General features: G+C 36.1%; 1 protein-coding gene across 17 annotated transcripts in view; it reads left to right on the top strand.

The window, feature by feature from the left end:
* Positions 1 to 26,336, top strand: part of CNTN4 (contactin 4) — a 909,482-nt gene that overhangs the window by 670,787 nt on the left and 212,359 nt on the right. For all 17 annotated transcript variants that reach the window (XR_011994334.1, XM_025984656.2, XM_072720378.1 and 14 more), the window contains one exon: positions 13,848 to 13,943. Coding sequence is in view for 16 of the 17 variants with exons in the window: in XM_025984656.2 (XP_025840441.1) it covers positions 13,848 to 13,943 (96 nt within the window). In the remaining variant the exon portion in view is untranslated. The remainder of the gene's footprint in view (positions 1 to 13,847; positions 13,944 to 26,336) is intronic.

The following is a 26,336-nucleotide window of genomic DNA, read 5'->3' as shown; positions in this document are numbered from 1 at the left end:
TGGACAATGAAAAGGGTATGTAAACTGGTGAATTCCTACAAAGAAGTATTAAACCACAATGAAAATAAATGAACCACAGCTATAATCATCAGAGTTGATTTTCAAATAAATAATGTTAAACAAAAATAGCAAGTCTCAAAGGAATACATACTGTGATTCCAATTTCATAAGATACACAATACTTTCAAGACTACATACATTATTTAGAAACACGTATATAGGGATCCCTGGGTGGCGCAGCGGTTTGGCGCCTGCCTTTGGCCCAGGGTGCGATCCTGGAGAGCCAGGATCGAATCCCACATCGGGCTCCCGGTGCATGGAGCCTGCTTCTCCCTCTGCCTGTGTCTCTGCTTCTCTCTCTCTCTCTCTGTGTGACTATCATAAATAAAAAAAAAAAAATAGAAACACGTATATATCTGATAAAAACACAAGAGAAAACACAGATGTCATGTGTCATGTGTGTTTTACAATTTAAAACACAATCTACATTAGATTGTACATAATCGATAAATAACTCCATTGTTTTACAATTGTAAATGTACAATTACAAAATGTACAAATGTACAAAATGTACAATGTACAAAATGTACAAATGTACAAAATGTACAAATGTACAAAATGTACAAATGTACAAAATGTACAATTTACAATTGTAATTGTAAATGTATTTTGCTTATCACAGAGTGATAAGCAAAATAATTAGTGTGGAGAGCGTAATCCTGGAGGAATGCACAGGGGCTTCAAAGTTACTGGCAGTGTTCCATCTGTAAATCTGGGTGTTAAGCTCACAAGTGCACATTTTATTATTCCTTAGACTCTAAAAAATCATGATACACTTATCTTTATGTGATTAATATGTCACACAATAATAAATATAAAATAAAGAACAACATCAGGTTATCTGGAACTAGGCAGCCTGGGTTAGAATTTGGGCATAATTTACTACCAATGTGAACTTAAGCAAATTGTTTCACTTTCCTGCTCTTGGTTTCCTCATACATAAAAGAGACTATTTTAGTACTCACCTTATGATATTGTTAAGAAGAATAAATGATTCAATAGTTGAAAAGCAGTAAGATTAGTCCTGGCACATAGTAAGCACTGAATAAATCTTAGCTCCATGTGCTATTATTACTACTGCAACCCAGAGCCACCTCTGAATTAGTACTAAAATTCCAAGTTAGCAAGAAGGAAGTGAGCACTGCTCTCAACACTTGGGTCCCAGGATGACCCAGCATAGACTCAAAATACCTTCATTAACTCACCCAACTACACATACACACTTCAGGGATGTTTAAAAATATCTTTATCCTTTGCCCTGTTCTGTAGCATCCTGATAACTGTAGCTTCATCTATAGTGTTTAAAGAAGTCTGTGGAAATTTGAGTTCCCTAATGAGGTTTGATGTGTAGAGTTTCTTGCTTCAGAAGAACAACAGGGTCATGTTGGATTCTTCTGGAAACTCCAGCAGATAAGTTACATGAAGGCATACCCTGAGACAGAATGAAAATGATGTCAGGACTAATACTGCAAAGATGGAAAGATGACAGGCCCATGCTGACATGCAAGATGAAGCTGTAGCTGGATATGAGCTTGTCTCATGTTTTTTGAAAACAGAAGTACCAAGAATTCTAATGGTTGACACAATCTGGGTTTGAGTAACTGAACGTGCTTGATTCTATCGCTCTCATCCAAACCCAGTGTCACCTTGCAGTAGAATGAAGCAATGATTGGCCTTAACCTGCATTAAAGAAAGTGTGGAGAACGAACAGGCTTGCAATGCAGAAGGAGAGGCACCAAGTCATGCATGCTGACATAAATTAAACCCAAGATTCAAGTTCTTGGTTCCCATACACTTTGGTTCATTATCTGTGCAAATGGAATGTTGACTGGATGATTTACCTCCAACAAAGAGTACTTCCTTTCATCTCCCATAGCACTTTCTCTCTACCGTTCTACAGCATTGATTACTTCCTTTATGCCTTACAATGGAGTTATTTATTGATTATGTACAATCTAATGTAGATTGTAAACTCCTTGAGGTCAGGCCATGTTTGATTTATTCTCATATTCTCTACACCATCTGCCACATATGAAACCATAAATCATATTTATGGGGAGTAGGAAGAATGAGGAAAGAGCTCAGACTGAAGAAAGGATGGTGTTATGGACTGAATGTTTGTGTCTCTCAAAAATTCATATATTGAAATCCTAATCCCCAATGTGATAGCATTAAAATGGGGGAACCTTTGGGAGGTGATTAGGTCATGAGGGTGGAGCCCCCATGAATAAGATTAGTGCCCTTATAAGAAGAGACAGAGCGAGCTTCCTCTCTCTCCATTCTCCACCATATGAGGATACAATGAGGAGACCGCCATTTGCGAATCAGGAAGCAGAACTTCAGCAGACACCAGCTCTGCCAGCACTTTAATCTTGGGCTTCTCAGTCTCCAGAACTGTGAGAAATCAGTGTTTGTTGTTTGAAGCCACCCAGTCTGTGGTGTATTTGTTATAGCAGTCCAAACACACTAAGGCATTAGGATCTTCCCAGCTTTGAAATTCTTTGCCTCTGCAGGATTTCTGAGACAGAAAATAGTAACATTGTTTAAAGCAGCACATAAATTATCATAGTAGTGGTTTGGTGATTGTCTTCCTTTAGGAAATCAGGATATATTTAGTATGCCTGCTTATTTGTTTCTGCCATGTCTTCAGTAATTTAGAGTTTTATGTTTGTTTTTGCTAGGGAACTGCCTTAAACTTTTAGATACAAAATGAAAATATTTATTACGCTTCTCAGATGTTACCTGCACTAAGGTGACTTCAACTTCAGTTTATAAATAAGAAAGTACAAAACTAAATCAAGACTGCTGTGTCACTTGGCACTACTTTTCACCCCTTTTGGCATTCTCTGTGGGGGCCAAGAGCTGAGTTGGCAGAAGGAGAGTGATTTGTTCCTCCACATTTGGAAGTAGGAAGAGAAGTAAAAAGATTCTACTTTTACATGATCCTTCTCTTTTACAAGTTCATACCAACATTTCTTATCCTATTTTTTCCCATGTTTTCCTAACTTATGTTCTTATAGTACTTAACACCAAATATACTAAGTGTGATTGATTTAATCTGCTTATGGTCATTTTATCCACTTTAACCTCTATGAGAGGAGAATTTTTATTTTATTTTTTATTGTTCAATAATACATCCCCTGTGCCTATAATAGTAGCTGACATATAATAAGTGCTCATCATAAGCATATTATAGATATTGATTGAATCTGTATTAGTTCTCATCTCCCTTAACAGTGCATTTAAAAGGAAGAGACTTGAGTGATGGCATTTCCAAAAATCAGCAGGTTTACCACACTGCAGCCTTATCTCTGATTTCACTCTGTGAAAATAAGAATAGTGAAACAGCATCCATAGCAAAGTCTAAATAGATGATGAATAAACACATAACTTACATGTATATTTGATGATGGTTTTATTTTCAAAACTGTAATGAGATAAAAATATATGGTTGCAGTTGCCAAAGCAACTTAAATTCAACATAAATAACAGCTGCTCTTCATCTGGGAATTTCATTTACATACAGAACTTTTTTATATGCCCTTAACATTTTTTAAGTGGTATACTAGATACAGCTAATTCAGCATCCAGTATCCCAAGATATGTTTTATACTCAAAGAATAGAAAAGAGCAGAGAAGTACCCTCTTTGAGCCAGTGATTAAACAAACCTGCTATTCCAACAACTTCGATTTCTCCAAAGTAACTATATGGCAAAACATGTCCAGTTTCTTAGGAGCAGTGAATATATGAAGATTGGCATTTTTCTTTATGAGCCACCATTCCCTGGTTTATTGTGTCAAAAATCTAAAACTAAGTATGTAGTGAGGACTCTTCAATTTGCTTTTAACGCAAAACTTTATTGCAGAGCACAGAGTGTCAGGATAATCTGATAAAGTATGCCTATCCCTTTAAAGTTAACAATCAGTGTAATTTCTTCCCAGCCAACTTGGGAAATATGCCTACTTTTTTTGGATAGAAATAAGAGAACATTTAAATACATGAGCACCTACCTAGTTACATTTATGAGCAGGAACTAAGAAACTGCCCCTCTTCCTTAGAGATTGTACCCACTGCCACTCAGTGCTAGGCAAACTTGAAAGTGAACTCATTGCTCAGGCTCATATCCCTAAAACGTTAACAAAACAAAGGAAATGGAATAAAAAAGTTTGAGATGAAAAGATTTCTTTTACTTTAAAGCACAGCGTTTCATGACCAATTGTATAGCTGGTAGATTTGTGTTCTCTAGGGTTTGATCATGATCTGTGGCCCATATATCTCCATTTAGTAATATCTTCCCAAGGTTTTCCTATAGATTACTGACTTTACAATGGCCTCCTGATACGTGCCTTTTCAGCATTTCTTCAGAGGATATTTATTCTAGTGTTACTTGAATATATTTGATATGCCCTCTAGGGTTGCCTGTTTATTAAGAAAACTGGTACAATGAATTACAACTTGCTAATTTTAATTTTTAGAGAGGAGAAGAAAGGGCTATAAAGTAAAAGTACAAAATGAAGAATCACATTTCTTTCTGTCAAAACTGTAATGATCATAAGTCTGTCAAATTACAGAATTCTCACACTAGATGAAAAACAGATAATTGTATGATGTATCACTGACTAGCTGATAGCCCTGACCACAATAAAAACAGACCCATGCAATTTGCATGATGTTGTTTGATATTTTCATCATCCGGGACATTTCTTGAGCCTCAAGAGTCAGTGGATGGAAGGGTATTTCTTGTACCAAGCAGTGAATGTATTTCATACCTTGATTGTATTTCAGTCTTAGTGTATCTCTAAGATTTCATATTAAGGTGTGGTAGGTGGCTCAACTCCTTGGATTAGAGACCTATTCTCAAAGTTACCTTCCAGAGCATCCCTGGCAAGATGGAAGACCCAAAGGTCTTTTGTAGTCAAGATACTGGGAAACAGTGTGTCATATGGTCAAATACAAGAAAGTTTACTCTAGGCCAACAAGTCTTGCTGACTCAGTGTGTGAAACAGGAGGGGGAGCAGTGCTCAACAAATACTAATTAAGTACCTACTGTGTATCAAACACTGCTTGGGGCATTGTGCTACAGACTAATAAATACTGAAAAGATCCCTGCCCCAGTGAGCCTTTATCTTGGGTGGGAAGTGGGAGGGTAGGAGGGGAGACTATAAACCAAATAGCATATAAGCAAACAAAATCATTTGCAGATGCTGTGGTGATGATTGCTATGTAAGACATCATAAAGAGATGATGTGATGGAAAGTGACTGGAGCCAGTTAGTGGTCTACTTGAGATAAATCCTGAGAAAAAGCTACTCTGAGGAGATGGCATTTGAATTGAGTCCTGAGGAATGGGAATGATAAGCCAAAAGATAGTCAAGTGCATTCCAAACAATGGGAACAGCAAGCTCAAAGATCTTAAGAAAGGCTTAACCTTAAAGTGTTTGAAGAACAGAAAGCAAAACATGTTTATTATGGTTTAAATGAGGAAGGTGGAAAATAATAGGAAATGGGACTGGATACATAGGCAAGGACCAGATATCAAAAGGCCTTTGTAGAGTGCAGTGAAGATTTCATATTTTATTCTAAAATTTACTAGGCCAAATGCTTTTCTGAAACCTTTGTTTCTGTTTGTGTTGTATAAACATGAAACCAAAGATAGGGAATGCAGCTGCCTAACCATTAACACTCCTGAGTCAGGATGATATGTGAAAAGAGATGAGCTCCTGTAGAGAAAAATGCTGGTAATAATAGCTTGTATTTTAGAGCACCTGTCTCCAAAGGCGAACATTATTTATGATGCCATGTCGCACTAATCACAGTAACCTTGTGAGTTAGATGGGTTCGGGTTTTCATTGAACACGTGGAGAAACTCAAACATTTTAAATTGAGTTGTTCTTTGACTTCTTAAGTAGTAATACAAAGCTCTAGATAAAACAGAATATGCCAAAAAAAATGAAGAAAGAGGAAAAAAACTAATATGAGAAATAAAAAAAACCTACCTAGAGAGTCATACACTTACTGAGCAAAGGGCAGCAAAGCAACCTTTATTTTCTTGAAAAGTCAGGAAAATAATAGTAGAGGGCTGAAAAAGTAAAAGTCTCAGATAGTAAAGCAACAATCAACAAGTATGGTTTCGTTTTTTGAATTTAATTCTATATAAAAAGAGGCTAAATATATACACTTCTGGATTAGCTAAACCTGAATTCTAATTCATTCTATTCCTTATACTATGTCTTTGCTCTTGAGTGTTAATTTTTTCTTTGTATAAAATGGGATTAGTCATAATATTTTATAGAGTTGTTTTACGGATTAAATGAATGAACAAACACATGGAAAGTGAGGAATTGAGTTCTTTATTGAAGCTAGTTAAAAACTAGCATTCAGGGATGCCTGGATGACTTAGCAGTTGGGCAGCTGCCTTCGGCTCAGATCATGATCCCGGGATCCGAGATTGAGTTCCGCACTGGGCTCCCTGCAAGGAGCCTGCTTCTCCCTCTGCCTATGTCTCTGCATCTCTCCCTCTCTCTGTCTTTCATGAATAAATAAATAAATCTAAAAAAAACTAGCATTCAATTATGGTTTTGTTATTGTTTGCTAAAGAATTAGTATTTACAAAAGTGATTAATTTCCTAAGCAGTCCACAGAAGCCTCCTTAACACATACACGTTTTAGGTTCTTGCTTAGGTTTTGTTGGTGGAAACAAACAAAAAAAAAAATGATGTAGTAATGTGATGCAAGAGAAATAGGAGCATAACCGCCTCTTTTGCAAAATGGAAGATTGCTGACCCCAGGCAAATTTGTCTTTGGCAATCTCTACACACCTTTTTTCATCCTATTTTTTAGGTCATTACTTTCTTCTTGAGATTTTGCAGCCCTATTTTACCCTTTCCATTACTTCACAGATAACATTTTCTTTTGTTTCTTTTTGGTTAATCAAAACTCCCATTCAAAGAATCCTGACTGCCCTTATTTGCTTATTAAGAGGAAGCAATCTGATTGGATTAATTCACTCTTCACAGCAAATGACTACTCACAAGGTAATGCATTTGCAGCCATTTATGGTTTTAAAATGTAATTTCTGTAAGTCCAAAGTAATCCCTAAATTATAGTTCATCTGGCATGACTAAAGAGGATGAGGGAAAAAAAAAATCAGACATCTGGTGGGAGAATATTGTGTTCAGGACCTGGGAGAGCTCCCATGGCCTCTTTCTTTATAGTTGGAAATAAATGCACTAAGAATTTTCATAGGGATGTCCATAGTAGCAGCATTAGGACTATGGAAGAATAAGGTAATAATCCAGTTCTATGAATGAGTCATTTGTAAATTGAATATACATTAACTTAGTAGTATTTAAAAAGGCCTTTTTATCTATACAAAGATCTCTAGGAAAGAGATTTGCTTTATTTTGAAATGTTAGACCACCAACTAGAATCAGATTTTGGTCCCCTACTTTAGAGTGCCAATAAATTGGGGTATTTAATATCAGATATTTAGCAAAGACATAGGTTTATCTTTTGTTTTGTCTTACTTAATTGTTTAGAAATAAGATAGCTGACATCAATTCTTGGAATAAAAGAGGAACTCAAAAAATATTTGCTTAAGATCTCATAAACAAATGGGAAAGTTAACGACATAGGGAAAAGCAAACATAGCAATGTTTTATAAATATATATATTTCAATTTCCATCTATATCCATTATATTTCCATCTGGTATACAGTGTGAACTTCTAAAACTGTAAGTTAAATGAGTATATTTATATAATCAGTAAATAATATTTCATGATTGATTTATTTTGAAACATTATATGTTTGCATGCATTGTAGAAGATAAACATCAATTTTTACTGTTTTGTGAAAATATGTTCCACCTTTACATTAAAAAGTAACACAAGCTCTCTCAGATCATGTCATTATAAGAAAAGATTCTCAAGGAAAATTTTCTGAGTCCATTATATGTGAGGTATCTTAATTGTAAGTCATGTAAAGTATACAGTCCATGCACTGGAAAGGATAAGGTAGCCTGCTTTCTTCAGCACCTGTGTAGACTTAGAAACACAATTAAGATCAGCAAAAGACCTATTTTAAGTCCTATTAGCATTTTTTGCCATGGTGTGATTGACTTGAACACTCTAGTGTTACCTCATCTGGTGGGAATTTTGGACTCATGGACTTTCCCGCAATAAGTCACTTTTTGTATAGTTTCCTTTGATGCCAAGAAATGATAATAATAATAAGAACATTTACAGGCTATTGACTTCATATGTAAATGCTTCATCTACATGATCTTCATCTTAAAAGAGCTCTATGAGCTAGAGATTATTATCCTAATATTAGAGATGAAGAAATTGAAGTCCTAGGACATTAAATAACTCACATATCACAATCATACACCTAGAATGTAAGAGTACCAGATTTGTACTCAGGTCCTTCTGACTACAAAGCCAGTATGTTAAACCATTATGCAATTCATCCTCTTGTTATATATTCTCCCTGGGAAACCCAGTCAACCATGCCATTTCACAAATGATTTCTTCCTTCTTCCTGAGTTGAAAGAATGTAAAAGATGTGGCTTTGCAATTCCTAAGGTTTTATAAATTTAGACTTGCTTTCAGTAGAAGTCTCTAGAATTCAAGAAACCATGCAAATGTGCATCCACAAATGCATACACTCGGGCAACAAATGGCAGAGAGTCAAGACATAATTTTAAATATGCTGCATGATAATCAGTTTTTAAAGTTATGTTCCAAAAATACCTCTTTAAAAAAAGTAAATGGTGCAATCATCATTATGGAAATTGTATTCATAACAAATGTATTGCTTGACCATTTTTCCAAGCTAATATTGATTTCCTTATTGATTGCTACTTTCAAAATTGGAGGAAGCATAACAAAAAAAAACTGGTGATGGAAATTTCTTGTACTAAGTCCACTCTATAAGAATTAATAGAATCCAGGCCTACTCAAATCAGGAAAGAAAAAAAAAAGGTGACTTTTTAAAAAATTTATAGTGAGTAATACATGGATTAAAAATGCATGCATTACTTGCATGGTTTACTGTTTCATTCCTCCTCTCTCCTTTTCTCCTGCCTCTTTCTAGATTCTTAACAAACCATAATATGTGTTATGATCTCATTAACCTCATCTGGCCATTTTAAAACTAGACTTCTTACACTTGTCTCTGGCTGGTCCCACCCTATGAATGGCTGCAGCTTTTCTGTGTTCAGGGGGAGTCCCTTAATGATGGACTAAATAAGTTACTCATTCTTGTTTATTGTTACTTCTCAAAAAAAAAATCTTGTTTTCTATAGACTTCATCCAGGTATTTATTTTAAAGTATCTCTTCCTTTCCTTTAGACATTTAATAACTTTACAGACAGGAACTATGTGGAGATTTTTCCCTCTCACTCTCTGATTTACTCTGCAGTCTGAATTCTAAGTATTCTCATATATTAAGGCTTTTTATTATTTATCACATATTACAGCTTTAAGACCTTTGTATGCTTTTACTCCCCCAGGAATTTAACAACTAAATCATTTCCTCCATACACTCAATACATGTTCCAAGTACTATAGCATATTTTCTAATCTCATTTAAAAATGAAATGCTGATATTACATTCCATAGCGGAATAAAGGACAATTGTTTCCACAGAAAAATATGATATGAAAACACATCTGCCACAAAATTGTGCATCCCTTAGCATATGATTTCTGGAAAAATTTATGTAAAACACTGATGAGTCAAATCAAGACCAAAAAGTATAGCCATTTATTTTTTAAAAGTCTACGAATCACATGTCAATGAACCAAATACAGAGCTGGAAAACAAGCTGTTTTGAAAAGCCACAATACATGGATATTAATTCCTCATCATACATATACATCATTTTATTCAACCATATCTTGAGTAACTCTCTGCATTGTTCAGCTACCTTCCTGGCAGTGCAACAATCAAGCTTCTTAATAGAGTTATTTCTGATTGTTTTCTCCTTGTCCAATTTCATCCTTTTCACCTAATGTTTAAAATCCCTACATGAGTACTCACCCACAAGGAAAAGCAAAAGAATAGGAGATTTGGCATCAAATGTACCTATTCATTGCTTTGTGCAGTGAGATGTGGATTTTCTTACAAATTCACTAAAGAGCTTAATATTCTTTCAAACTTTTTTTTTTTTTTTTTTTTTTTTTTGTCTCTAAGATGTTGAGTAACTAGTTTGAATGCTCTTTTTCACTGGCTTCACTAAATCAGTGGGGAAGCCACAGATTCTGGTGTTTGAAGGCGGTAGCTTTGGAGGGAGACATATATGAATTTAGATTTTTCTGGGTGGTAGGTGAAGATGATGCTAACACTCTCTGAGCTTCATTTATATCACTTTTAAGTTGGGAATTTAAACTATGATGAACTTAAATGAGATCTATATGAAAAGCACTTAGCACATGGTCTGACCTCAATACATTTTTGCAGGTAGATGTTATTATTGCTAATAGGGCAGTGGTCATGGTAATAGAGCATTATCCATAATATATTCTGACTATCCCGTAATGTCTGTTGCTAGTCATCACCATCTAATATCAAGCCTTTAGAAATAAAATGACTCTTAAAAAATAATATGTGGGAATATTACTGAGAAAGTCCTGGGCCATAAGTATACAAGCTTCAAAAAATACTATTCATGGGACACCTGAGTGGCTCAGTGATTGAGCATCTGCCTTTGGCTCAGGGTGTGATCCTGGGGGCTTGGATTGAGTCCCATAATGGGCTCTCTATGAGGACCCTGCTTCTCCCTCTGCCTATGTCTCTGCCTCTGTCTCTGTGTTTCTTATGAATAAATAAATAAAAATCTTTAAAAAAAATACTATTCACACACATAGTTCTTTGATTTCTACAATTATCAAGCTGCTGGTAATTATGATCTGGATAGATAGTTATATCTAAAAGACCAATTTTGGACATGAAATTTTTCCTTAAAACATGTGCAAACATCTAGTGTCCTTTGTTTAGCATGTATAGCTCTCTAGAATTCTCCTAGAATTCATTTACTATTTGGAACACTTTTATAAATAGAATGATTGGATTATGATTTGCCACTGTTATTATAGCATTCTTCAGTGGACAGAATATATACTGAACACCATGACAGGCTTTGTGTTTGGCCTTGTGCTTTTCATGTATTACCTCTTTAATTTTTGCCCATGACTCTTACTTTAAAACAAAACAGACTTATTCATATTTATTTATGATTTGTTTATGAGAAAATGAAGACTTGCCCAAGGTCAGCAACACGATTAACATATGGCAGAGTTGATTTCAAGGTCAAATCTGTCCAAATGCAGTCTTTTCATTCACTATGTAAGAAGGGTTTGCCATGTGGAATTTATTTCAACTAACTAAGAAATATGTCTAAATATTTTCTCAAATACCAGGTTAATATGATTTATTCTGACTGCTCAAACCTTGTAGAACTGCATGAATTCATAAACCAAAAAAGAGGAAACAAGAATCCAGTTTGTTAAGCTCAGCAAGGACAGTTAAAAATAATTGCATGTGTTTCTCATTTTCTTTCCCATTTCTTAATGCCCCTTCTGTAGTCAGAACCATGGTATAATTTGCCTATATAAGACTAAGACTTGATCTCTATTATCTGTTAGCCCTCAATTTTTCATGCAACTCTGAAGATTGAATGGGATGTTTGTGCAAAAACTTAGATGATGTATTCTAAGAACCTGTATGCAGAAGTGACAATTCAGAGTGATTCATTGTCACTTTTAGGCATAATGGTTTACAATATTAAACCATTTTGTGTAATAAAGTTTTTTAAATCTCTCATTTAATCTCTTTTGGAGAGCCATTTCCTTGAAAGGAAATAGCATGTCATAGTCTCACCTGATACTCCTTGGATTAAAAGATTTGTATTACAGCAGAAATTTAATTCAAGCTATAGTGCTTTTTTGTATTGTGCTGAGTAGGTACATGTCCTCCAGGTGCCCTGATTCACACTTCAACTCTGACAGTCTTTGGCTTCCTGTGATTAGGTGTTACCTGTCTGTCAGTTGTGCCCACTATACTCTTGGGTCCCTATGGCAGAAGCCCTGTTCTTCAATGTTTGTATCCTAGGCTGACAATCAAGTGATGTTTAATGAAATTTTTATAAGTACTCAATTGATGAAAATAATAATATATGTTCTTAAAATTTGCATAATTCCAGAAGAAGTTGGTAACGAAGATATGTATATGTCTATGTTTTTTAATATCCTGACCTCTCCTTAAAGTCAAGCCTAACTATAGAAACATCCCATTTTGTAACTGCAGGAAGTCTGTCCACTTTCTCCCCCTAGCTTCATGACTCATCAGTGTAGCCATTAACAACAACCCTCATGGTACCTCTCCTTTCTAGCCTGTAAAATGGAGACACTAATGGTAATTAACTCATATAATTATTGTTAGGATCACTTCAGATAATGATCATAAAAAACTTACCAAAATGGCCAGCTTGGAGAAAATTGTCAATAAATGCTAATATACTCCAGTATGCACATCTAGATGGCTTGCAATCCTGCAGAACATACTTGGCTTGGAATAATCCTCAAATCCGATAAGAGGTTATTAAATCAAATGGTTTAGACAACAAAAAGATGAAATAGCACTTAAAATACTTCTTGAGAGGATTTACATTTGGGAGGACAGAAGAAAAACCATTTTTTTAAACAGTACTATGTCTTTAACTTTATTATACATAGTTTTTGCATTAACTCATTTTTATTGGCAACTGCTTATTTACTGACTCAAACTGTGATCTTATTTGTAATGTCTTGTCTTTCTTTCTTTTTTTCTTTATGTCTTATCTTTCTAAACAGAGTTGACCTTGACAAAGGGGAACTTTTTTTATCTTCCCAAACAGAACCTTGGACAGTATCTTATAAATACTTAAAAATATACAAAAATTTTGAAACAATTATGTATATATGCATGTCTATTTATACATTGTATATAGTGTGTGTGTGCTTATACAGAGAGAGTCATATTCTAGATACTTACAGAATGACACATCTAATTGCATATAATAAAATGGTTTGTGAAGTGAAAAGAACTGAGCATCAGAGAGACGCCTGGGTGGCTCAGCTGTTGAGCATCTGCCTTTGGCTCAGGGCATGATCCTGGAGTCCCGGGATCGAGTCTCACATCGGGCTCCCTGCATGGAGCCTGCTTCTCTCTCTGCCTATGCCTCTGCCTCTCCCTTTCTCTCTCTCTCTCTCTCTCTCTCTCTCTCTCTCTCATGAATAATGAAATATTTTTAAAAAATTGAGCATCAGATAACATGAATTTACATCCTGATAATGATATTTAATTACAAGAAGATGTTGGTAAAGTCACTTAACAGCATTAAACCTTGGTTTCTTCATTTAGATATGCACTGTCTAATAGAATTTTCTGCAGTGATGTGAATGAATGTTGTATTTCTCTGCTGTCCAATATGGTAACCACTAGCTACATGTGGCTGTTTAAACACAAAATGTAACTAGTGTGGCTGAGGAACTAAATTGTACATGTTATTTAATTGTATATGTTTTAAACCTAAGCATGGGAAAGTAGCTCCTGTACTGTACAGATCAAGAATCAAGGATGACAGGACATTATCATGTGAAAAGAGGCTACACTGAATTTCCTTGGTATGAGTGATACAGAGGCTGTTTTTCAGCAAAAGACTGTCCTGTTTTAAAATGTTTATACTCTCCCATAATATCTTAGGCCTATATAATTTAGACCCTTTTTCTTTTATTTCTCTTAACAGATCTTGAAAACTTCAAAACAAGAACAAGAAGCACTGTGTCTGTCCGTCAGGGTCAGGGGATGGTACTACTATGTGGCCCACCGGCCCATTCAGGAGGTAAACTATATATGACTGAAATGTGCACACTTCACTTGCTGCTATTTTTCTTGCTGCTATTTCATCCTCCTTGGCACTAGCTAAAGGAAAAGTGTTATTTGCTGAGATTCCCAAAGTCCCTTTGTGTCAACGAAGAATCATTGTCAATGCCACCCATAATTAGGGTAGGAAAATACCAAATTCTACAAATGTTCTACCCCACTGCTATCTACCTGGCACAAGGAAAAAGACGCTGGAATCCACTAAGATCAGAATCCTTGTTTGGTAAGGCAACATAGGTAAAACTACCAGTACCTTTCTTCAACTTGATTGGTTTCAAAGCTGCTTTGTTTTGTCTTGGGTTTGGCCTGGAGAAGGATCAGATCTAGAACCCAGGTCCTCTGGCCACAGAATCTAGAGGCACTTTATAAAGACCCATAATGATTAGATCAGTTAGGAATTCATTTGAAAATTTTTATTTCTTTTTTCAAGTTTTTATTTAAATTCCAGTTAACTAATACATGGTGTAATATAAGTTTCAGGTGTAAATTTTAGTGATTCACCACCACTTACATACAACACCCAGTGTTCATCACAAGTACCCTCCTTAATAACCATGAAAGAAAGAAAGAAAGAAAGAAAGAAAGAAAGAAAGAAAGAAAGAAAGAAAGAAGAAAGAAAGAAAAAAAGAAAGAAAAAGAAAAAGAAATCATTTGACTGCAAATAACTGAAAACCCAGCTAACACAGTCTCCAACAGACTGCAGTTTATGTTGTTCTCACACACATTTCCAAAGGTATGTAATCTAAAGCTGGCACCACTTCTTGAGAATGTCTTCCAGGATACAGCCCTTTCTAGAATCCTTTTCTGAAGTCCTTAACACATGGTATGGCTAGGGGTACCAAGTGTGCAGTCTAGACAGGAAGAAATAGGAATAGTCAAGGACAAAAGTCAAAAGTCTCCATCTCAGTTTGCCTTTGTATTATGAAAGGTTTTCTTTGCCTGAGGACCTTTACCAATCAATCATATCATTGATTACCCTCAGTGGCAAAAGCGGTTGAAAAATCAAGTATTCTATATAGATCAATTTGATGGCCCTGAAAAAAAATCATAATTTTGTAATAAGGAAGACTATAGAGACAAGCTATATAGGCAACTTGCAGTGTCTGCTAAAAAAAAACTAACCAAAGGGGCACCTGGGTGACTCAGTCAGTTACATGTCTGCCTTTGGCTCAGGTTAGGATCCTGGGGTCCTGGGATCAAGCCCGGCATAAGGCTCCCTGCTCAGTGGGAAATCTGCCTCTCCCGCTCCCTCTACCCCTACCCCCACTTGTGCTCTCTCACGTGCACACTCTATCTCAAATAAATAAATAAAATCCTTAAAAATAAATAAATAAATAAAATACAAAGACTAACGGTGACTAAAAGACACTGCCCATAAAGGGCTCAGTTATATGGATGTTTAATAAATAAAGATATTTATTAGGATTCCTCTAAAGTTTGAGGTAACAAGATTGATAAACTCTATTCTTGGGAATTCTGGCTAAAGTTGAATTTGCAATCTGCTATCTTTGTTATTATCTTAATTTTCTATTTGGCTTAACATATGATGAAAGGAAAAAAAATTTTAAACTAAGAAATTGAAAACACCCTTTTATTTTTGTCCTGTATTCTGAAGTTGTAACTTTTCCTTTCTCATCTGATGCCCAGCTAACCTTTCCAGCAGGAGATAACAATTAGCAAAATAACTAAAAGACCTGTACTTCTGACATGGCAAGTATAAAAGCAGAGGAAGAGGCAAGTGCCCCTGGGTCTAGACTGAGGACACAGAGTTATTTAGGGTTCTGTTTTTTTGAAGATTGGCAGAGAATCCAGATTAGATTTTGGTAGTTTGTATTCTGCAAGATGGGTTTACTCCTTAGGATGCCTGTTTTCCCTTCAAGGTAGTATCAGAAGCATTAAATTTGGAGTCCAGGACATGAGTTCTGCTTCTGACTGTATTGCAAATCATTATTTGATGTTGAGCAAATATTTCTAAATTTTCAATGTCACACTCTTCTTATCTGTAAAATGAGGAGATTAAAGGAAATCTCTCAAATTCCTTTTAGTTCTATCATTACATGGTAGTAACTCCATAAAGACTAAATATTTATCAAGGAAGTTTGCATTATTGAAGTTCTGTCATTTATACAAAGAAAGCAATTAACTGGACATATATTTAGGTTAAAGTAAAGTTCACTTAGACTAACTTTTCTTATTATAAAATCTGATCAAAATAAGAATTGAAGATTTTGCTAATTTCTTCTGCAATCTATCTCACAGCATTAAACTTTCATAACATGGCAGCAACTCTAAAAATTAATCTTGTAGGCATATTAAGAAAAAAAGTACCCCACTACTCCCTGGTATAATGGTATCTTTGGGAAAGGCAAAGCACCTGAAGTGTTGCTGTGCTGCTACACAATGAGACACCTGAATACTTTTCCCTTCCCACAGAGAAATATATTAAAAATTTTCATAGACATCTACTGAAATGTGCTTGTCTCTGCTGGCAGCAGTCAGCAGCTCTGAAATCTGGTTTCTTGAGCTGTGCTGACATTCCTGACAGTCTTGATGGTGAAAGACAAGGAAATAAATATTCTCATTATGGGCTTTATTAGAAATTGCGTGCTCAATAACACTGTGGGCAAGGCAGGCAAGGCAAGGAAATTTGCAAGATAACAAAGAGGATCTTGAAGGTTATAAGAGAGCATCTCAGACAGCCATCAGTTTTGGGCAGTGGAGTCAATGATTATCCGATGAAATCCCCTCAATTACTCAAAACCCTTCAGTGCCAGCTGTGCGGCAGTGATTCTCTCATTGCTTCTCCAGGCTGTGTATCACCTGAAAGCTGGCAGAACCACCAAGAGCCACTGGACACACTGAGCGTTTTAGACCTAGCATATGGTATCCCAGTTTCAATTGTAACAGATCATGCAGAGGGAAGGAAATGAGTCAGCCTTTTATTTTATCAGTGGGATACTGAGTAATGGCGTGAGATCCATTGTAAAGGATGCTGCATGTCGTATTTCAAAAGCTGTGCAGTGTCAGACCTTCTTGGGGTAACACAGAAATGAGCAACAATTAATCTATTTTGAAAAGCATTTCAGTCAGCAGGTATTTCCAGTATTTTTCCAGTCACTACATGTAGCATCTTTGTCATCTTTTGCTTAATAGATACGAATTCAGTTGTGATGTCACTGCATAGATTTTACTATTACATCTTAATACAAACACCAAACAATAGAAATTACTGTGGTGGGCTCTGGTGTTCCTTCATATTAAAAATAGAGTTTATTGATATCCAGAATTTTCTCCTTGCTTTCCATCAACTCCAAGGTCATTTGGCACCAGGAATTCATGATGCTTAACCAAACTCTCATTAAATAGCAACAGAACTGAGGTACTGTGAGATTCTTTCTACCACTGTACTGTACTAAAATTGTATTATTCACCAGTGAATTCCTCATAAACTGTTCAAGGGAAGTTTTTGTTCTCACCTTCCTTTTATACGTCACCAAGATCCTTGCTACTCAAAATGTGGCCCATGGACCAGCAACATCTGCCTCACCTGGCAGCTTGTTAAAAAGACATTTTCAGGCTCCACCCAGGGCCTACTGAGTACAAATTCACATTTTAATAAGATCTCCAAGAGATTCATATGCACATTACAGTTTGAGAAGCCCTGAGCTATAGCTATGATTCTCATACACATACCTCCCTTCTGGCCAGTGATGAACAGGATGGTGGGGCAGAACCAGGGCAACATGTTAAAGCCATAGTTGTCCAACCACTTCCCAACAATATTCTGATTCTACAAATCTATTGTTTTAGAGATTCTAAGGCAGCACCAAATTTAAGATCCACCTACTTTGATCACCTTCTAGAAAGCCAGACTGGGTTCACACTGCTGAGAAGGAGGTCTTTGATTTCCACATCACCCAAACAGAAGGGTTGAGCACTTTCTTTCTTTCTTTCTTTCTTTCTTTCTTTCTTTCTTTCTTTCTTTCTTTCTTATTTATTTTTGTCAAATTCATATTTAAAAGAATTTAAATTAAATATAATCACCTCAGGACGCCTGGCTGGCTCAGTAGTTGAGTGCTTGCCTTTGGCCCAGGCCATGATCCTGGGGTCCCGGGATCGAGTCCCACATCAGGCTCCCTGTGTGGAGCCTGCTTCTCTCTCTGCCTATGTCTCTGCCTCTCTCTGTGTCTCGAATGAATGAATAAATAAAAATCTTTAAAAAAATAGAAAAATAAATATAATCACCGCTGACTTCACATTTACTTCATATATTTTTGTGGTTGTTGATAAGAGAGATGAACAATCAAAAGAAGACTGGCTTTTTCTCAAGTATTTATCTTCAAAAATAGCATTTTACATTTGGCCAGCTTTTACTACATTGTTATTAATGAAAATATGGTTTTCTAGAGTATTAAAAGAAATCACGATTCCAAGATGTTTCATTGTTACAAGTTTTATAGAAACAAGCTATAATTGTCATAATTAGATGCTTTTACACAGAACACAGTCCCATCAAAGTTGGAATCTGTTCACATGACATGAGATCCAGGGACCTTATAACGGAGCATCTGTAGAGTTCTTTATGCTGTTTATAATGTTTTAGTTTCCATTATATTATCTCTGATCCTCACAGTAATCCTATAAGAAGTAAGGACATGTATTTCATAGATAAGGAAATCGAAGCAAAGAGATTATGTGGGGTCACACACTAATCAATGGCAAGGTCAAGAGTTATATTTGCCTAGAACGTGACCTTTTTTTCTAGTCCAGGAGACAACAATAGAAACAGGTACTAGATTCCCTCTGCCTAGGGTTTTTTGGGCCCCATCCCAGATCAATTAAGTGTGCCTTTCTTTAGAGGGGTCTCTGGCCTCATTTTAAAAAGCTCTATATGATTCTAATGTGCAGCCAGGGTGGAAAATATGTTTCTCTACATTACAAAATCAAGTAGATCTTGTCTCAGCAGAACCTCTCTGTTTGCAAACATCTCCAGGGGCCAGGAAATTTGATTTGATCTGGACATATCCATGAATATTACAACTCTAAAAGAAGCATGCCTTCCCACAGTGTAGTTATTTCAGCTGGATCATTTTGTATTTACTGTAGAACGGAGGAAAAAGCATGAAACTAGGACACCCACATTCCAGGCTCAGATCTCCTATTAACTTACTATGTAGTATTGGGCCAATTATGTAACTTCTCTGAGCCCTATTTGGTTTCCGTCATCCCACACATACTGTTTCTAGCATCCAGATGTCACCTTCAGGATCAGGCTCACCCAGTTTCTTAATGAGTTCAAACCATGCTGACCAGTCTTGGGCCTGGGCTGATGTTGCCATGCTAAAATGATTGTCCTCTATGCCCAGAATAATCTTCAAGACATCCACATTTTGTCAAGCTGCCAGCTCTACCTAACCACACTCCCTGCCTTATTCTTAACCCTTGCCCCATACTGGCTCCCGTGCTTACCAGTTCTGTGTACCTTCAGACTTTCAGGTGTATCTTTATTTGCTCCAAATACCAATTCATTTTACTGTAGTATAGACACTAAGTTTAGATCTTGCCCTTATGTCTCACCCAAAGATGCACCCAGATCCAAACCTGGGACCATAATACACTGTCCTTTGGATTTTAAGTATTGCTGACATCTAAGAGGTTTACTTACTGGGCCCCATGCACCATATCAGACTCCCAGGAAAATTGACATCAGAATGAGTGGATTCTAGTTGTATCACCCTGTGATTTGGACAACTAGCCACATTCCTCAAGAAGCAGTCCTCCACTTCTAGCTTATTCCCTCTACTGTCTCTCACCCAAATTTTAGGCTCCCACTTTTCCCCTATATCTTCATTTCCTGCATAACTCTCAAATTCTCATACAGTATTATATGCTCCCCAAATGAAATTTATATTTGTTCTGTAAAACTCTCAAATATGTTGTTAGAATAAAAAAATAAATGTGGCAGCAATCTGCACAGTTAAAAGCTTCCTAAAATATGTAGGAATATTTTCCTCCATCAGGTTGCATGTTGGGCATGGAACCTGCCTAAGAATCTCCCTCCCTCGCCCCCCCTCTTAAAAAAAAAAAAAAAAAAAAGGTACACCACACTCAAGCTCTAAAAAGAATAAGAGGAGTAAGTCATAGGAATGAAAAGTTCAGCATAGGGAATATAATCAATAATGTAATAACTCTCTGTGATGACAGTAACTAAGATTATCATGGAGAGTACTGCATAATGTATAAAATGTCAAATCACTATGTTGTACACTAATATAACATTGTAGGGCAACTATACTTCAGTAAAAAACATATATATTAGAAGTTAAACTTGGGTAAACCACCTTTTATAATATTTTTATGGAAAATGCATTCTGAGTTTTATGTCTAAACTAAGAAACGTCAAATATTTACTTATAGACATTGATTGCATTTCAATGAGGAAATGATAACCTTTAGTGATAGGTTAATCAGTACCACAGACTACTGGGTATTTTGTTATTGTTTGGGGGTATTTTTGTTTTGTTTTGTTTTTGGCATTAAACATTACTTTTTTTTAAGACTTATTTATTTGTCTGAGAGAGAGCAAGAGAGGGTAGGAGGAAAAGGCAGAAGGAGAGGGAGAGAGAGTCTCAAGCAGACTCTGCACTGAGTACAGAGCCCAACATGGGGCTTGATCTCAAGACCCTGAGATCAGAACCTGAGCCTAAACCAAGAGTTAGCTACTTAACCAAGCATTAAACATTCCTAAGGCAGTCTTGTGTGTGCTATTTGATTCTACCATATTCCTTTGAAATCTGTGAACCTGGACTCTTTCATCTGAAATGTAATGGTCCAATTCCTCCTGCCTTTTGTTTTTCTTCTCATTCTGCCAATCAAAGGGGCTTTTAACACATTAATGATTTAATTGGCATAGGGTAATGTGAAATAGTTTGGAAGGCAATGCTTTTCTTCATTCATTAAGCCTCCCTTTTTTCACTCATTGAGCAGGAAAAGAGCCACATTGATCAGGGACTACTTGTTATAAACTCCCACACAAATGACATGGGATGGAGTATTTCATGTTTGGGAGGATAGGCCACTAGGATTGTTTGTCTTTATTACACCAAATACAGGCTCCATTTCTCACAGTCATGACATCATTTAGTTCAAAGAAAGAATCTGCAAAGGAAGCAAAAGGAAGGAATTAGGCTTCTGTGTCTCAAAGAATGACTTGCTTCTCCCCCACTGGATATGACTACAAGAATTAGAGTCAATATTTCTGATGTCAGTCATCTCCACAATTAGTTATGGTTATTCTGTGATGCTACTGACATCCATTTTTTGCCTTTGATTTTCCTATCAGCTCTTTACAACAACTTGAATGTCTTATGACATATTTTGGGGTGCCTCAATGTCAGTAACTATATACTTATGTATAGAAAAAAAATGAGTACATAAGTAGCAAACATCCCTAGCCATAGAATAGTCCTAAACCTTATGCAGCTAAGCCACTAATTTCTTAAACTAAACTGTATAGAGAATTGCTGGTCTGGGTTCTAAGAAAAGTTCCCCAGGTATGATAGCCATATACTTTCTACCTACTTCTCCTTTTAATTCTAGTCAGAGAGATGTTGAAGCTATTTTGCAGCTATATCAAATCCTTAGCACTTAGAAATAAACTCAACTACTTAATAAATAGCAATTAATTAAATCCATTTGTGTTCAGTAGCCTAAAGAAAATCATTTAGTTAAAAAAGACATTATTCCAGAAATAAATTTCAAGAAATTATTTTTTTAAGATTTTTTTTTATATATTCATGCGAGACAGAGAGAGAGAGAGAGAGAGAGAGAGAGAGGCAGAGACACAGGCAGAGGGAGAAGCAGGCTCCATGCAGGAAGCCCAATGTGGGACTTAATCCCAGGACTCCAGGATCACGCTCTGGGCTGAAGGCAGGCGCTAAACCGCTGAGCCACCCAGGGATCCCCAAGAAATTCTTTTTCTATCTCATCTTTTCCTTTGCTTCTGTGTAAATGCTTGTTCTTTTTTGGACAAAACCAAAGCATTTTAGTTAATTAATGATAGCCCCAATTACCCAATGTCTCCTCTGGCACTTACACTGTATTTAATTTAATGATAGGCACTATATACAAGTATTTGTGGATAGATTTAAATTCAAGTTGGAAATGTCTCTCTTTTCTTTCTAAACATTAAAAAAGAAAATCAAAAAGATAATCTCCAGGTTTGATCCTTAGAACTGGAAGCCCATTGATCAGTCAAAGTAAGGACCAAATACATTAGCACCAAAAGGAAATGGTATTTGGGAAGTGCGATTTGATCCATAAAGCTGAATGATCTGCAAACTGTGATCATTCAACAAAGCTCAATTTCATGTTGAGCTTTCTCTTTTGGAGTTGTCCTGCCCCAGAAAGCAGTGAAGGATGATATTGTGTTGGAACACAGGTGCTAGTTGGGATGTGAAGAGTCTGGAGATGTGAAAAGCACATTACATATCCAGTAGAGTACTACCGGGGATGTACCAGCCAAAACAGAACAAATGATCAACACTGATCTTTCAACAACATGAACCTGGCTGAGCACTTCATAAATAATCCAGTGGACAATCACTGCAGGATGTATGGGAACCATTCTTGTTTTAATGCCCACTGGAAATATACCCTATGAATCTGATCTTTTCAGCTGAGAAAGAAACAAGAAGCTCTTTGGATACATTTTCAGCAATGAATTGGTGTTTTGTCAGGTCAGTGCATCATGATGTTACATTGAATTAAACAGGATAATGGTGCAGTACGTAGAATGAGGAAATGCTCCCTGAGTCCTGGAAATTCAGAAATAGACTCTGGTTGGGAGATCAGAAACTTAAGGCTCTGAAATATTCAGTACTCTCAGGGATCTTGATCCTGTAAGTCTTAAAGAACAAATAAGAAGTCAGCCATTTTTCTTATATATGTATTTTTTAACTCATTCAGTTAGTTTTCAGATATTTAGGAAGACCATAACTTAAGTAGGCCAAATCAAAGACCAGAGAAAACTACACATTTGGGCAAGTGAAGTTAAAACCCAGAAGAATAAATTGTGGCATTTTTTCTAGAGATAGGATTATAGCTTCTGATGCTGTGTAGAATTAGAATACTGATTTAAGAGAAAATTATTTAGTTTAATTGAGTGGCTGTATATTCATCAAGGATGCACAATATAGATGAAAAACCTTTTTTTAACCAATCACACTGATTTGCCCTAACTCTATTCATTAATAATTTTGTCATTTGAGACATATAAAGTAAATAAAAAATTCTAAGTGGAGTAGCAAAAGTTTTACAGGGAGACCGACTCTGTCTACAGAATGAATTAGAATATATGTCAGATCTTTAATTCAGCAGCTGATTGGGAGAATGTTCATGACCTCTTAGGTATACTGGCTGCTAACAAAACAATGGACAGCTATTCTATACCAAGCCAGGAAAGCTGTTCACATCTCCAAGTGTAACACACCTAATTTTTTCACATCAGATAGTCGCAGGTTAACACATTATCATAATCTCCACTGTCAAAATTAACCCCTGGAAAGGAGTTGTGTTATAACAACACTCTACAGGAATTCACAAATCCATATGGCAGGCACAGCTGGAGAGATGGTTGCAGCTGATAATGTAGCATTTCAGAAATATCCAAAGAATCTCTACTTTGTGAAGTAATTTGGAATTTGTATGCTTTCTCATTCTCTTAAACAACACATAGAGTAGAGAAGAGAACACCTGGGAAATGCCAGATAGTTTGGTCGTAGATTTTTGAGGCCAAGTTCTCATCATTTTTTGCAAACTTCTGCCTTTGGAAAGGTAAACAAGATTTTAAAAATAAAATGTAGCTGATTTAAGTATCATATTTCTTTCATTTGTGGTTCCTACTTACTGTAAAATAAGATAGATATAACAGAACTCTGAATTGAGCGCCTAAATATAGGAAATAGGTTCCTACAGCTTCTAGTCTATGAGTCTTGGTACTATTTGAACTTGTTCACTATATCTGCAAGCCAACATTTTTTATCAATGTACAGTTCTAATATATTTCAGTGGAAATGGTTATGATAAATGGGATTTATAACTGGGTCCTAATGGAGTATGTAAATTGGGATTTCAAGATTGAAGAGAATAGATTGCTTTTAATAAGTAAAAACATCTAACTTTAGCACCCTCTCAGTTGCCAGGCATTGGCATAGAAGTGGCAGATAAAACAGTGATCAAAAACAGAATGGTTCCCCTACCGTAGGATTTATGGGTCTGCTGAGGAGTAAGGAAGTATTCAAATAGTCACACTGGAGTGTGTGCTTTTGTTTGTGGGCTGGGAGAGGAACAGGATTCAATTCTCTGATTGTGTAAAATACAGGGTTACCTCAGAGATCTTATGGGTTTAGTTACAGGCCAGTGCAATAAAGTAAATATTGCAATAACATGAGTCAAATTAATTTTTTTGTTTCTCAGTACATATAAAAATTTTATGTACACTATACTGTAGTCTATTAAGTATGCAGTAGCATTATGTCTAAAAAACTACACATACCTTAATTTAAAATACTTTATTGCTAAAAAATGCTAACCATTGCCTGAGCTTTTAGCCAGTCATAATCTTCTAGCTGGTGGAGGATCTTGCTTTGATATTGATGGCTGCCAGTTAATCAGGGTGATGGTTGCTGAAGACTGGGGTGGCTGTGGCAATTTCTTAAAATAAGACAGTGAAATTTTCTACATCAATTGACTCTTTCTTTCACTTGAACATACTTAGAGGCCATTATAGGGTTATTAATTGGCCTAACTTCAATATTGCTGTGTCTTAGGAAATAGAGAGGCCCAAAGAGAGGGAGAGAGATGGGGATATTCCAGCTGGTAGAGCAATCAAAACACACACATTTATGATTGCAGTTCACCATCTTACATGGGCACAGTTCATGGTGCCCCAAGAGACTTAAAGTAGTAACATCAAAAATCAGTGCTCATAGCTACCCCCAACAAATGTAATAATAATGGAAAAGTTTGAAGTATTACAGGAATTACCAAAATGTGACAGAGACACAAAGTGAGCAAACACTGTTGGAAAAATAGCACTGACAGACTTGCTTAACACAGGGTTGCCACAAATCTTCAATTTGTTAAAAAGCAGTATCTGCAAAGCACAGTAAAATGAGCTATGTCTGTTGGAAGGACATGATGTAGACTTGGAGAAAACTTCCTTGAAGAAGTCATTCTGGAGCTCAGATTTGGAAGGATGAATGAGTAGAAGGAAGGAATAGTACTACAGACAGAGCAACAACAGTACATATGTCTGGAGTGGGAAGCCCTGAGGAAAAGTAATATGGTAATACCCGAGAGTGATGGGGAGAGTGCAAGTCTAAGTCTAAGATATAGGCAGACTGGGTCCTGGAAAAGCGTTAAAGAGTTGGGTGTTTTCCTGAAAATAAGTTAGATATTGTGAAAGATTTTTTTTAAGTGAGAGAGAGGATAAGTTAGAGTGGAAGGCAACATTGATAAATGGGCTCTTGACAGCTAAGGCTGATTTATTATAACCTAGCTCTTTGTGAAAAACAAAGAACAAAGCAAAATTCTCATCAGACTAAAAACAAACTAAAAACAAAAAAAAAAAAAACTAGTTTTTTTGTGAAAAACAAAGAAAGAAGCAAAATTCTCACCAAACTTAAAACAGAGTATAGTCATCAAAAATTTACTTGAAGAATTATGTATAATTATAGCACAAATAGGCCAAATTGAGAAATAACCACAGGAGACTATCTTAATCCATTTGGCTGCTATAACAAAATACCACAGATTGGGTAGATTGTTAACAACAGCAATTTATTTCCCATAGTACTGGAAACTAGAGGTCTGAAATCAGGGTGCCAGCATGGTCTAATGAGTTTTCTTCCCGGTTCATTACAGGTAACATTTTGTAGTGTCCTCACATGGCGGAAGGGACTAGGGACTCTGCAGGGTCTCTTTCATAAGAGGACTTATCCCATTCATGAAGACTCCATCTTCATGACCTAATCATTTCCCAAAGGCCCTGCCAACTAATACCTTTACCTTTAGGGATAAGATTTCAAAATATTAATTTTGGGAAGACACTACATTCAGACTAGAGCAGAGACTCATGACTATATAACTAAATTGACAAGAAGAAATATGGGAAGGATATCTTTAAAGGCTTCCAACAATAGCCATGTTGTATCTCTATATCAAATATATTTCAATCTAGGCATCTAATTAAAAAGTCTGATGTCTGTCCCCTTATTATGAGAAAACATTTTTTTTCACATTTTTTTTCTAAGGTATCCAGAGGAAATGGTCCAGTATACTTACTAACACA

The sequence above is a fragment of the Vulpes vulpes genome, chromosome 9 (assembly GCF_048418805.1).
Source record: "Vulpes vulpes isolate BD-2025 chromosome 9, VulVul3, whole genome shotgun sequence".
Taxonomy (NCBI): Eukaryota; Metazoa; Chordata; class Mammalia; order Carnivora; family Canidae; genus Vulpes; species Vulpes vulpes.
Note: the sequence above shows the minus strand (reverse complement) of the source record. Positions and strands in the feature narration are given on the sequence as shown.